The 12,247-nt window shown below is 37.9% G+C and overlaps 1 protein-coding gene across 8 annotated transcripts in view; it reads left to right on the forward strand.

The window, feature by feature from the left end:
• LRRC28 (leucine rich repeat containing 28) overlaps nt 1-9,993 on the forward strand; it is a 187,465-nt gene extending 177,472 nt beyond the window's left edge. For 4 of the 8 annotated variants that reach the window (XR_016392020.1, XR_016392022.1, XR_016392023.1 and 1 more), the window contains 3 exons: nt 729-824; nt 977-1,080; nt 9,692-9,993. Coding sequence is in view for 4 of the 8 variants with exons in the window: in XM_089906884.1 (XP_089763010.1) it covers nt 729-828 (100 nt within the window). In the remaining 4 variants the exon portion in view is untranslated. Of the gene's footprint in view, nt 1-728; nt 1,081-9,691 lie in introns of those variants that run through there. The other 4 variants (XM_022598839.3, XM_089906885.1, XM_022598842.2 and 1 more) reach the window with 2 other exon arrangements.
• Nucleotides 9,994-12,247: the final 2,254 nt, after the last annotated feature.

Here is a 12,247-nt window from a genome sequence, read left to right on the forward strand (position 1 = left end):
TGGATTCAATTCCTCAAAAGAGATTCTTATGTCTTAAGTTGTGTTAAGGCAGAGAGAGGGAGGGAGAGAGAGAGAAGTTGAAAGCAAGAGAGGAAAGAATACCTTAAGACAAAATTACTTAAACTTTTGAAGAGAAAAACCTAAATTACACCAAAACAAGACAAACAAACAAGGTGGGAATGGCAGTATTATTACTGACAAACTAAAATTCAAGTTGAAAAGTATTAAATGAAAAAAATAGATTAAAAAAGTAAATTTTAGAATTATTTGTTCTAGTTCTGTGAAAAATGTTCTGGGTATTTTGATAAGGATAACATTAAATCTGTAGATTGCCTTGGGTAGTACGGACGTTTTAACAGTATTAATTCTTCCAATCCATGAAAAGAGGGTATCTTTTATATGTATCATCTTCAATTTCCTTCATCAATGTCTTGTAGAGTATAAGTCTTTCACCCTCTTGGTTAAATTTATTTCTAGGCATTTTATTCTTTTTGATGCAATTGTAGAAGAGATTGTTTTCTTGAATTCTCTTTCTGATAATCCATTATTAGTATCGATAAGCAACATATTTCTGTATATTCATCTTGTATCCTGCAACTTTACTGAATTCATTTATTCTAATTTTGTGTGTGTGTGGAGATTTTAGAATTTTCTATATATAGTATCATGTCATCCCTAGTTTTATTTAGATCTGAATTTTTTTTTTTTTTTTTTTTTGCGGTACGCAGGCCTCTCACCGTTGTGACCTCTCCCATTGCGGAGCACAGGCTCCAGATGCGCAAGCTCAGTGGCCATGGCTCACGGGCCCAGCTGCTCCGCAGCATGTGAGATCTTCCTGGACCGGGGCACGAACCCATGTCCCCTGCATCGGCAGGCAGACTCTCAACCACTGCGCCACCAGGGAAGCCCTAGATCTGAATTTTTTATCTATACCCTTTTCCTCTCCCTGAAGAACTCCTTTCAACCTTTCTTGCAGGACAAGTTCGCTGGCAATGAATTCCCTCAGTTCTCAGTTTGTTTGAAAAATTCTTTATACTCCTTTACTTTTGTAGGATAATTTCACTGGATATAAAATTCTAGGTTAGTGATTTCTTTTTCTTTGAGCACACTAAATATCTCACTCCACTCTCTTCTTGCTTGCATGGTTCTAATAAGAAGTCTACTGTGTCTTATACTTGTTCCTCTATAGGTAACTTTTTTTTCTCCTCTGGCTTTTTTCTAAGATTTCCTTTTTCTTTGGTTTTCTCCAGTTTGATATCTCTTTTTTTTTTTTTCATTGAAGTATAGGTGACTTACAATGTTGCTATACAGAAAGTGATTTTCAGTTTTATATATGTATTTGTGTGTGTATATATATATATATTCTTTTCTATATTCTTTTCCATTATGGTTTTCACAGGATTATGAATATAGTTCCCTGTGCTATGCAGTAGGACCTTGTTGTTTGTCCATTCTATATTTACTAATTTGCATCTGCTAACTCCAAACTCCCAATCCATCCCTCTTCCACTCTCTTCCCCTTTGGCAGCCACATATCTGTTCTCTATGTCTGTGAGTCTGTTCTGTTTCATAGATATGTTCATTTGTGTCATATTTTAGATTCCACATATAAATGATAGAATATAATATTTCTTATGTGTAGTGTTTTTGTTTTTGATTTTTATCCTGCTTAGTGTTGTTAAGTTTCTGGATCTGTCATTAATTTTGTAAAGTCCTTAACCATTATTACTTCAAATTCTTCTCTTCTTCTCTTTTATCTCCTTTTCTTTCTAGTATTCTAATTATGCATATCTTGCACCATTAGAAATTGTCCCACATATTGTGGATTTTCTGTTCTATTTTTTTTTTAATTCCCTATGATAATTCTAACATCTCTGTCATATCTGAGTCTGGTTCTGAGGTTTTCTTTGTCTCTTCAGCATGTGCTTTTTCTTGCCTTTTGGCATCTCTTGTAATTTTTTGTTGAAAGACAGACATATTGGGTAATAAGAACTGAGCTAAATAGGGCATTTAGTATGAGATTTTATTTTAATCTGGCTAGGAGCTGAGCTCTGTTTTATGATTGTTGTAGTAGGTACTAGAGGCTTCAGATTGAAATTCAGATTCCTTTAGTGTCCTTTTATGATTCTTCTTGCTTAACTTTGGGCTTCCCTGTATACTCCTCAGAGAGCCTGCATCTTGCAGCTGTTTTTGTTTTTAAATGCAAAATTTTAATGGGAATGCATTTATCTCATAACATTCTTCATTCTCTCCTATTTTCTCATGACTTTTCTTCCGTACTCCTGTATAGTTTAAAAACTAGATCCTCACCTCAATATCCTGTCAAGCCCAGGCTGCACTGTTGGTAAATGAGCTTTAGGAGCATGGTGAGCCCCCTTCCCCCAGCACCCTCAGGACTGCCCACTGCACCCCCTGCAGGCCCCTGGGTGGGCCCAGTAAGATGAACCCAAGGTTTAATAGTGCTGGGATTTTATTTATTTTGCTTTTTTATTTTTATTAATTTATTTTAAAATTGTATTTTAGAGTATGGTTGATTTACAATGTTGTGTTAATTTCAGGTGTACAGCAGAGTGATTCATTTATACATATACATATTTCCATTCTTTTTCAGATTCTTTTCCCATATAGGTTATTACAGAATATTGAGTAGTTTCTTGTGCTATATAGTAGATCCTTGTTGTTATCTATTTTATATACAGTACTGTGTATTTGTTATTCCTAATTTATCCCTCCCCACCACGTTTCCCTTTTGGTAACCATAAGTTTGTTTTCAATGTCTGTGAGTCTGTTTTGTAAACAAGTTCATTTGTATCATTTCTTTTAGATTCCACATATGAGTGATGTCATATGATATTTGTCTTTCTCTGTCTGACTTACTTCACTTAGTATGATAACCTCTAAGTCCATCCATATTGCTACAAATGGCATTATTTCATTCTTTTTTATGGCTGAGTAATATTCCATTGTATATATGTAGTACATCTTCTTTATCCATTCCTCTGTTGATGGACATTTAGGTTGCTTCCATATCTTGGCTATTGTAGACAGTGCTGCAATGAACACTGGGGTCCATATATCTTTTCGAACTACGGTTTTCTCCAGATATATGCCCAGGAGTGGGATTGCTAGATCATATGGTAGTTCTATTTTTAGTTTTTTAAGGAACCTCCATGCTGTTCTCCATAGTGGTTGCACCAATTTACATTCCCACCAACAGTGTAGGAAGGTTCCATTTTCTCCACACCCTCTCCAGCATTTATTGTGTGTAGACATTTTGATGATGGCTCTTCTGACTGGTGTGAGGTGGTACCTCATTGTAGTTTTGATTTTCATTTCTCCAATAATTAGTGATGTTGAGCATCTTTTCATGTGCTTTTTGCCATCTGTTTGTCGTCTTTGGAGAAATGTTTATTTAGATCTTCTGCCTATTTTTGATTGGGTTATTTGTTTTTTGATATAGAGCTGCATGAGCTGTTTGTATATTTTGGAGATTAATCCCTTGTCAGTTGCTTTGTTTGCAGATATTTTGTCCCATTCTATGGGTAGTCTTTTCATTTTGTTTATGGTTTCCTTTGCTGTGCAAAAGCTTTTAAGTTTAATTAGGTCCCATTTGTTTATTTTTATTTTCATTACTCTTAGGAGGTGGATGCAAAAAATACTGATGCAATTTATGTCAAAGAGTGTTCTGCCTTTGTTTTCTTCTAAGAGTTTTATAGTATCCGGCCTTACATTTAGGTCTTTAATCCATTTTGAGTTTATTTTTGTGTAGGGTGTTAGAGAATGTTCTAATTTCTTTCTTTTCTTTTTTTTTTTTTTTTTTTACATGTAGCTGTTTAGTTTTCCCAGCACCACTTATTGAAGAGACTGTCTTTTCTCCATTGTATATTCTTGCCTCCTTTGTCATAGATTAATTGACTATAGGTGCGTGAGTTTATTTCTGGGTTTTCTGTCCTATTCTGTTGATCTATATTTCTGTTTTTGTGCCAGTACCATACTGTTTTGATGACTGTAGCTTTGTATTATAATCTGAAGTCAGGGAGCCTGATTCCTCGAGCTCCATTTTTCTTTCTCAGGATTCCTTTGGCTATTCGGGGTCTTTTGTGTTTCTATACAAATTTTAAAATTTTTTGTTCTAGTTCTGTGAAAAATGCCATTGGTAATTTGATAGGGATTTCATTGAATCTGTAAACTGCCTTGGATAGAATTGTCATTTTGACAATATTGATTCTTCCAATCCAAGAACATGGCATATCTTTCCATCTATTTGTGTCATCTTCAGTTTCTTTCATCAGTGTCTTACAGTTTTCAGAGTATAGGTCTTTTGCCTCCTTAGGTAGGTTTATTCCTAGGTATTTCATTCTTTTTCATGCAGTGGTAAATGGGATTGTTTCCTTAATTTCTCTTTCTGATCTTTCATTGTTAGTGTATAGGAATGCAAGAGATTTCTGTGTATCAATTTTATCTATAATCCACTGTCCTTATTCTGGAGGCCATTTATTCTGGTGGTAAATGAGGGAGGGAAATGTTCTAAATTTTATGATTATATCATTATTTTAGTGGGCCTGTATTTCTAGTCTGTGACCTTCATAAATTTTTCTCATCTTGCATAGTTTGCTTTCCCCTCTTAGGTGGGATGGGCAGGCTAAAGGGGGCTGGGGTGGGAAGAATGCCCTTCCACACCTGGGATAAGGCTCTGGTAATCCTTCTCTGGAGAACTGTCCTTTGTTATGGAGGATGCTCTGGACATGTTACATAATGACTACTCTTTTTCTCTTCCTGAATGAGCAACAAGGGGATCTTTTACGGATTTTCACCATGATAGCCTGTAGGGTTTCTGTAGGTAAAACCTAAGAATGTGTGTGTCACCCTAACATTGCAGCCTCAGGAGTATCTCACTCTCAGGCTTGTCCACACTCAGCCTCCAGCAATTCTAGCATCTTCTGTCCAGGTAAGCAAGTCTCAGCTGTGACTCTGGAGGTACCTGTCTCACCAGATTTTGAAGTTGCAGTTTGCCCTATGACCTCAGTTCTCTGGTGAGTGGAGAAAAGTTGATTTTCAATTTGTTCAGCTTGTTCTTGTTGTAAGAACAGGAGTGAGGACTTCTAGGCTCTTTATGTCAGAGATGAAACCAGATGTGTTCTCTGTATATAATTTCAATTCTTTCAAATTTGTGAGGCTTGTTCTTTGGCACAGAATATAGTCTGTCCTGGTGAATATTCCATGGGCTTTTAGAAAAAAAAAAAAGTGTACTTTGTTGCTGTTGGGTGGAGTGTTTTGTATATGTCAATTCGATTCTTTGGTTCATTGAGTTGTTCAGTTCTTCTACACCTGTGCTGATTTTCTGTCTGGTAGTTCTACCAGTTGCTAAGAGTAAAGAAGTTGAAGTTCCCACTCTAATTGTGAGTTTATCTATTTCTCCTTTCAGTGCTATTATTTTTTAACAGCTTTATTGAGACAATTTACGTATCATACAATTCACCCATTTAAAGTATACAAATCAGCAGTTTTTACTGTAGTCACAGATAACATGCAACTAATACCACAGACAATTTTAGAACGTTTTTCTCACCCTAAGAGAAACCTTGTACCCTTTATCTATCACCTCTCTCTTTCCCCATACCTAGCCCTAAGCAACTAGTTATTTACTTTCTATAGAAATTGATGGATTTCTCTGTCCTGATCCTTTGGATAGGGATAACAGGCTTTTCTTGGAGTTTTTTGGGGGGGTTCTTTTTTTTGTTGTGTTTTGTTTTCTTTTCTTTTGGTTTTTTGACTCTGCCTGTTGGTGGTTCTGGGTTGGAAGTTCCTACAGCATCCTATCTGAAGTATATGGGAGGCAATAAGGAAGCCTCGGGAGTTTACCATTGCTGTGTTGCTTCTCAAGTCCCAGGGTCATAGTCTGCCTATCTTCATTATGTCTTTCAGAGTCTTCCAATGCTTGTTTGTTGTATTATGACCAGGGTGTTTTAGTTGTAAGAGAAAGGACCTTGGAAGATTGGGGCTCCCAAAATGTGTTTTGCCTCCAAAATCCAAAGGGACCCACAAGTGTGTATCTGTTTCTTCAAGTGGGCAGTTCTGGATGTAACTCTTCTTTTCTGTTTGAAACTTTACCAATGTAGCAGACACCTGAGCTTTTGCAGGCTTTCTCTCTCACCTCTAGTAGGCATGTGTCATATTAAGTATCAGGTGTGCTTGCTACTTCCAGTTTGATTTCCCCTCACCAATACATATATTAATGTCTTAGTGAAGGGACTGTCTTCCTGACCCTCCCAGAGGTTTCCAGGTGGTGGCTCAGCAGGTTAGGCCACATTGGATCCACTTCAACATTCCCATTTCTCTAAGCCTTTGATCTCCTCCCTCTAGACTGTGCAGTGGAAGTTCTAGCATCTCTGTCTCATTGACTGTAGGCCTCTACTGAAGTAAGACTTCTATTAACCATTATAGGTACTCATACTAACACATTAAACGCTGAGGCCTCGTGAAACACCCTTCTTGGCCTGATCCAACCTTAGACTTATTCTCACTGGCTAATGTATTATACTTAGACTCCATTTCCATGTTTACTCTCCAGATTTCTGCAAATAAAATTTGGCAAGATTCTACAACTCCTTCATGTACATAATCTCTCCCAGGAGCAGCCCTTGCAATTAACTCTCTGAATCATGCTGGGATTTTGCTCTCTCTGTGGCCCTAGAGGCAGTGAGTATTGTTCCTGCCTGAAGAAGATAGGAATTTCCTTTTTAGGTAACCACACCAGATGAAGTCAGTGAAATCTTTTTATTCAAGTGAATGCTTATTTTCTTAGATAGTAAGAAGGGCTGTTTCTGATGTGAAGAAATGTTTAGAGATATTAGAGGTTTAAGGTCCTTAGCTTTGTGTCTACAAAAAGGTTTCCATCTCAATTCTTAAGTCCTCACCCCTTCCCACAAGAACCTTTACCTTAGCGTAAGAGACTTAGCATAAGTATACTTTTACCTGGCATGTGATTCTGCAGCCTGCACATTCAGGCCTCAGGCATGTCCCTCCCACAGCTTCATAAAATAAGAATTCCTTTAAAGCCACCATAGAAACTTTCTGATTCTCTACCTATGCCTTGAGTTGAGAGTTCAAGAAGGCACTAAGCTTATCTTTTTTTTTTTTTTTTTTTGGAAGGGGGTTGGGATTTGGGGGAATCTTTTAAAGCAGTCAAAAGAAGCCATCTCCCTCCACAATCTTTGAATTCACCATGATGCCACAGCAGTCAAGTGCCACAGCACTTGATCTCCCAGTGCCTTACCCTCCACTGGCAGTCTTAGTGATAATTTGAGTAATTGTGATACCACAACTTCGAGTAATCAGTGATGTCCCATTTTTCCCTGGTAATGAGGTCATTCATGCACTTACCAACCCAATCCCAGAATCCCACTTTGATGGACTGTTTCCTTAGACTACTCCCTACTAAATCAATCAGGGTACTGGCCGGAAAACACACAGAAGCTGGGATTTTGAAGAGAAATTAATGGAGAATGACTATTTACAGAAGTTCAGGCAGGGTTCAGAGCACCCACAAGGATGATAAAGTACCTGGGAACTTACAGCAGTAGGAAGGTTTACCGTTCTTAATCTTTTAGCATGAAGGACAAAGGAAGATCCGGAGGCTGTTGAGACTTAGAACCAACAGGAGGGGCTGCCCAATAAAAGCTCTGGTCAGAGATGTAGAGATGGAGTGGGATAGAAATAGTCAACCTTTCCATAAAAGCAATGAAAAAACTGGCAAAACTTGTCAGAATTTAATTTTTCAGAACTCTGGAAATTAACAAAAGGCTTACAGCAATCCAGAGTGCATTTATTCAACAAAAGTGACTGAATCTCAAAAAGAACAGAGACCTTTGTGATATTTTAACCTATAGTCCCATCTTCTAGTCTTAACCTTGAAAACCAAGAATCTGCCATCACAGTTAAAACCAGCAGCCGGGCAACAACTGGAAAGGGGTGGAAGGAAGTTGGAGCATCTTCAAAGGGTGTTTCACTGAAAAACCCTACTTGCAAGCCTGTCTTTATTTCCTCAGTCAGAGATCACCAGTGCAAAAAGCCTCTGCTCTGAGGGTATTTGTCAAAAATTGTCAAAACAATTATAGGCAATTGCTTAACTTCACAGATGCCTGAGGCAGTGGGTAACTGTTGGGGCAAACAATAGACTAAGGTTTCCATGGGGGCTTTGAAAAGCACTAACATATTCCTAGGAGTATGTAAGGTCATGTGCATGCAAAAGGATGTGAGCATGCTCAGAAAAGACCCAAGAAGGCCCTGAGCTCTCACCTCTGCTTGCAGGAAGTGAGACTCTGTGCAAGCAGGAAGTGAAGGCTAAGGCAGAGTTGTCAACTGCCTGGTTGAGTGTGACTGGAGCCTAGTGAGAACTAGAGCCATACAGGAGGGTCCATCCAGGGGAGCTAGCTGGAACCAGTTGGTAAGGGAATCCTGGATTAGTACAAAAATCTAAGGCAAGAGAACCCATAGAAGTAGGTCTAGCTCTTGCCTTGAGATCTTTGATCATCCAAGATGAAATAATGGCAAAGCCTTTTTTGGAGGATCATGGTGGCCCAGGGAAAAATAAAGCCCACGGAGAAACAAAATTATCAATGGTTGCCAGAGACTTGTCAGGGGGTTTAGGGGATGGGGGTTGGCTGCAAGTGGACACAAGGAACATTTGGGGATATGAGAAGTATTTTATATCTTGATGGTGGTGTTAGTTAAATAATTGCATATATTTCAAAACTCATTCAACTGTACACTTAAAATGGGTGAATTTTATTGTATGTTTGTATGTAACTATACCTCTATTAACTAGACTTTTTATAAAAAAAGAAGAAAAAGAAAATATTCAACTTTTCTCTCTTCCTGCCCTTTACCCTCCTGCTATATACTCCCTTGTCCTAATTCAGCCTGAAACCAGCAATCAGGCAGCTTTGGAGGTTGGGTCTGTAGAGGTCACCTTCTTGGATTACAGAGAAAGGCAAAGACTGAGTTGAGGGGTGGAGAAAAGAGAAAACAGTCAGCACAGGGGGTCCTGTGAAAACAACAGTAGATTAATCTCTCCTCACCAGAGGATAGCACTTCTGGTGGGAAAACAAGGCATCCAACAACTGGAGCTGCCCAGATTGGGATCAGAGGGCTCATGACTCGCTGCAGAAAGATGCCAAGCAGGAGTCTGAGATGGGATTCCTCTGTTGTGTGGGAGAAGACCCTCAAACTACATGATTCAGATTCTGAAATTACCTCTATAAGCAATCTGTGGGCATACATTTGTAGGATAAATTCATTAAAATTATGTTTTTTAAGCTTCGATATATATGTGTTCTAGCTAAATTGGTGACTTTTTCTATTACATGACTTTTATAACGTATTTCAAATTCTGTCATTGCACTGGTTCTAGTAAGCCGAATTCAGACTGTAATATGGAAAAAGCTTACTTTTCCTTTGCTGCTAACATAGGGATGTTGCGTCATCTGAAAACTGCTAATAAAATAAGCACACACATACCTCACCTGATTCCAGTGCTCAGTTTTAAAAGGAATTTATATTTCTGTTGTGTACTCTGTTGACCATCCTAATCCTTTATTTTAACAAAGGAAAAGACTATCTCTAATGGAAAGAATTCTGAGACTTTCCTTTTGAACTCACAGTGTCCTTCTCCCCCTCTTTCCCCTTCCAGGAGGACAACTGTGAGTTTTGTGGCTTACTGCTGCTCCACCCAGTGTCTGCAGACTTTTGACCTACTGAGTTGATAAACACTCAAGAGCCTCAGGAGTGTTGCCAGCTTGACACTGCAGTTGCCTGCATATCGCACAGTGTGACAGAGGGACAGGAGAGTCCAGCCAGGCCCAACAGGCCCTTCCGATCTGTCCTGTCATGCTTGGGGACTGCAGGACTCTGGAAATGTCATGATCGAGCTTCAGAGCTGAAATGCCTTCACCCTTCCCCCAAGTTGGAATATATCCTTCCCCAAATTAAGAACCCTTTGTCTTCCGTGTTTTTCTTTTATGTCAGTGAGTCTCTTATGCAGACTGTTTAGTTTGATGTGCCTCCCCAAATCTAATTTAGAGCAAGTTTAAGCTCCCTGAAGAACTGTAATTTGATAATATAACCAAATTAACTTTTGAACATACATACTTTCAATGGTATCTGTAATCTTCTCATCTCTCTTTCTTTCCCCAGAGAATTATTCCCCAGAGGTTATCCTCCATGTTTTTAACAAATTTCAGTAAACCCTGTGACCTCAATAGTATTGAATAGCAGTGGGGGGGGGAGGGGGGGGAGGGGGGGCGGGTGCCTGAATTGGCTTCCAAGTTAGACTCCAGTAGGGGCTTCATGAGGGTCCTGGCACACACCCTCTGGAAAGTTACAACCTTGTTTATAAAGTTTTGCAACATATTAAGAGACTTTTGTGAGGGGATTTTAAAAATAAAACTGTAGATTATAAATGAAATACACACTTATTTTGAAAAACTACAGAAAAATAATTTTTGAATTTTTAATTTCCTGATAAGATTTTTTTATATGAGAAGAGGGACATATGAGGCTTTAAAAGATCTGATCCTTTTCTTTCTAGATTTAAACATTTTCTGGCTACTGAGAAAGGGAGAGAAAAAACACATTAATATATGATCTCTGGTGTTTTTTGTTAGATGGGTTATGGTTAAATTTATATTGACTTTGAAACATTTTTGTTACATATGACAAACAGGCTTCAGCTACTTCTGCTACTAGTTTTTAGCAAGGTGATTCTAAGTACAGCCTGTGCACATTTATTTAAATACCTGGTGCATTAGATCATCTTCATTTTGACCTTAGGTTTCTTATGTACTTGACACACTGTTGTCCAGAAAACATTGAGAAAACACAGGAAAAAGCAGGTCCAAATTCAGCCTTGGACTTTTGCAAAAAGGCCATAAATGGAAAGTGTGAGATTATGCTCTGACATAAGATAATGCTCTTAATGGAGGACTCACATACTTGCTCTTCCTTTGAAAGGATGGCATTTTAATATTGCTTTGCTGCCAGATGTTCATCTGGTTGCTGTGAAGTGATTCTTATTTTTACTTTTTTAAAAAAGTTTAATTATACATAGTTTTCTCTGAGACGGGACTAAAAGGGAACCAAGAAGTTTTACTTGGTAGGAAAATTATTTTCAAAAAATTTCAGACTTGTCAAAAATTTGGTTTATGGAATTTTATTAGCTGCCCTAAATCTGTAATGCTAGGCTCTAACAGTGCTAAAAATCCTACATAGTTACTGACAAATGTGTGATCTTTTCACAGTCACACCACCTGCTGCCTGGAAAGCAGACTATCCACATAGAATGGTGAAGGCAGAACATTATCAGCTGTATTTCCACTGTTCTTACTTCCTCTTGTCCCTTTCATAACTTGGCCTCTTCAGCCTTAATATTTCAAAGGCTTATGGTATAATAGAAACTGAAGATCTATATCAAAATGTAACACTTCTTTCATCCTTTGGAATAATTGAAGTTTTAGTGTAACCCCTCCATGTATATAAATTGGGAGGTGAAAAATGTGGCATGAAATTTCACAAATGTGGTTCAGGCCTATGTGGCTGCTACCTATCATTTAAGTGACAGTAATATGTTTCAACATCTTTCTACTTTACCCTCTACAATCATATGTCTTAAAATGGAACTATGAAATTTGCTAACCTGATATTCAGGATTCTGTTGAGATAAGGATGTGTAATACTTTTAACTTGTTTGAAATTTTACAAAGACACTTACAATCCAAACAGCCTCTGTACAAGCAATGTGTGTTGAACACCAGCAGTGGGCTAGGCAGACAACCTTTGGGTGGTCTCAGCCTTAATCCTTGATGCAGCACCCAGCTTAATTGATGAGAAATGAAACTTATAATTTGGCTTCTTTGGTGCTGTTCATTATAAAAATTTTGTACTGGATTCACTGATGTCTTTTGATATTATAAAGAAGTGTTGTAGACTGGAGAAGATTTGCCTACAGTCTAAATATTTAATTGTGTCCAGAGCTTTGCAGAAAATTCTAAAGTTACTATATATATGTTTTCTTGAGCAATGGTTATACTAGGTAGAGAAATAATTCATGCAATTATAATAATGCCCAAAAAAGTGAGTTATTTGGAAAATACAGTTTGTTCAGGTAAGTTTACGTCAGTAATCTGATATGTGGTTAATGGTAAATTTTAAAATACAGGATACCCTGTTGGGCATAGGCCTTCTTATGATA

This window comes from Delphinapterus leucas, chromosome 2 (assembly GCF_059928025.1).
Source record: "Delphinapterus leucas isolate spDelLeu-1000000601 "Yukka" chromosome 2, BTC_Dleu_Yukka2, whole genome shotgun sequence".
Lineage (NCBI taxonomy): Eukaryota > Metazoa > Chordata > Mammalia > Artiodactyla > Monodontidae > Delphinapterus > Delphinapterus leucas.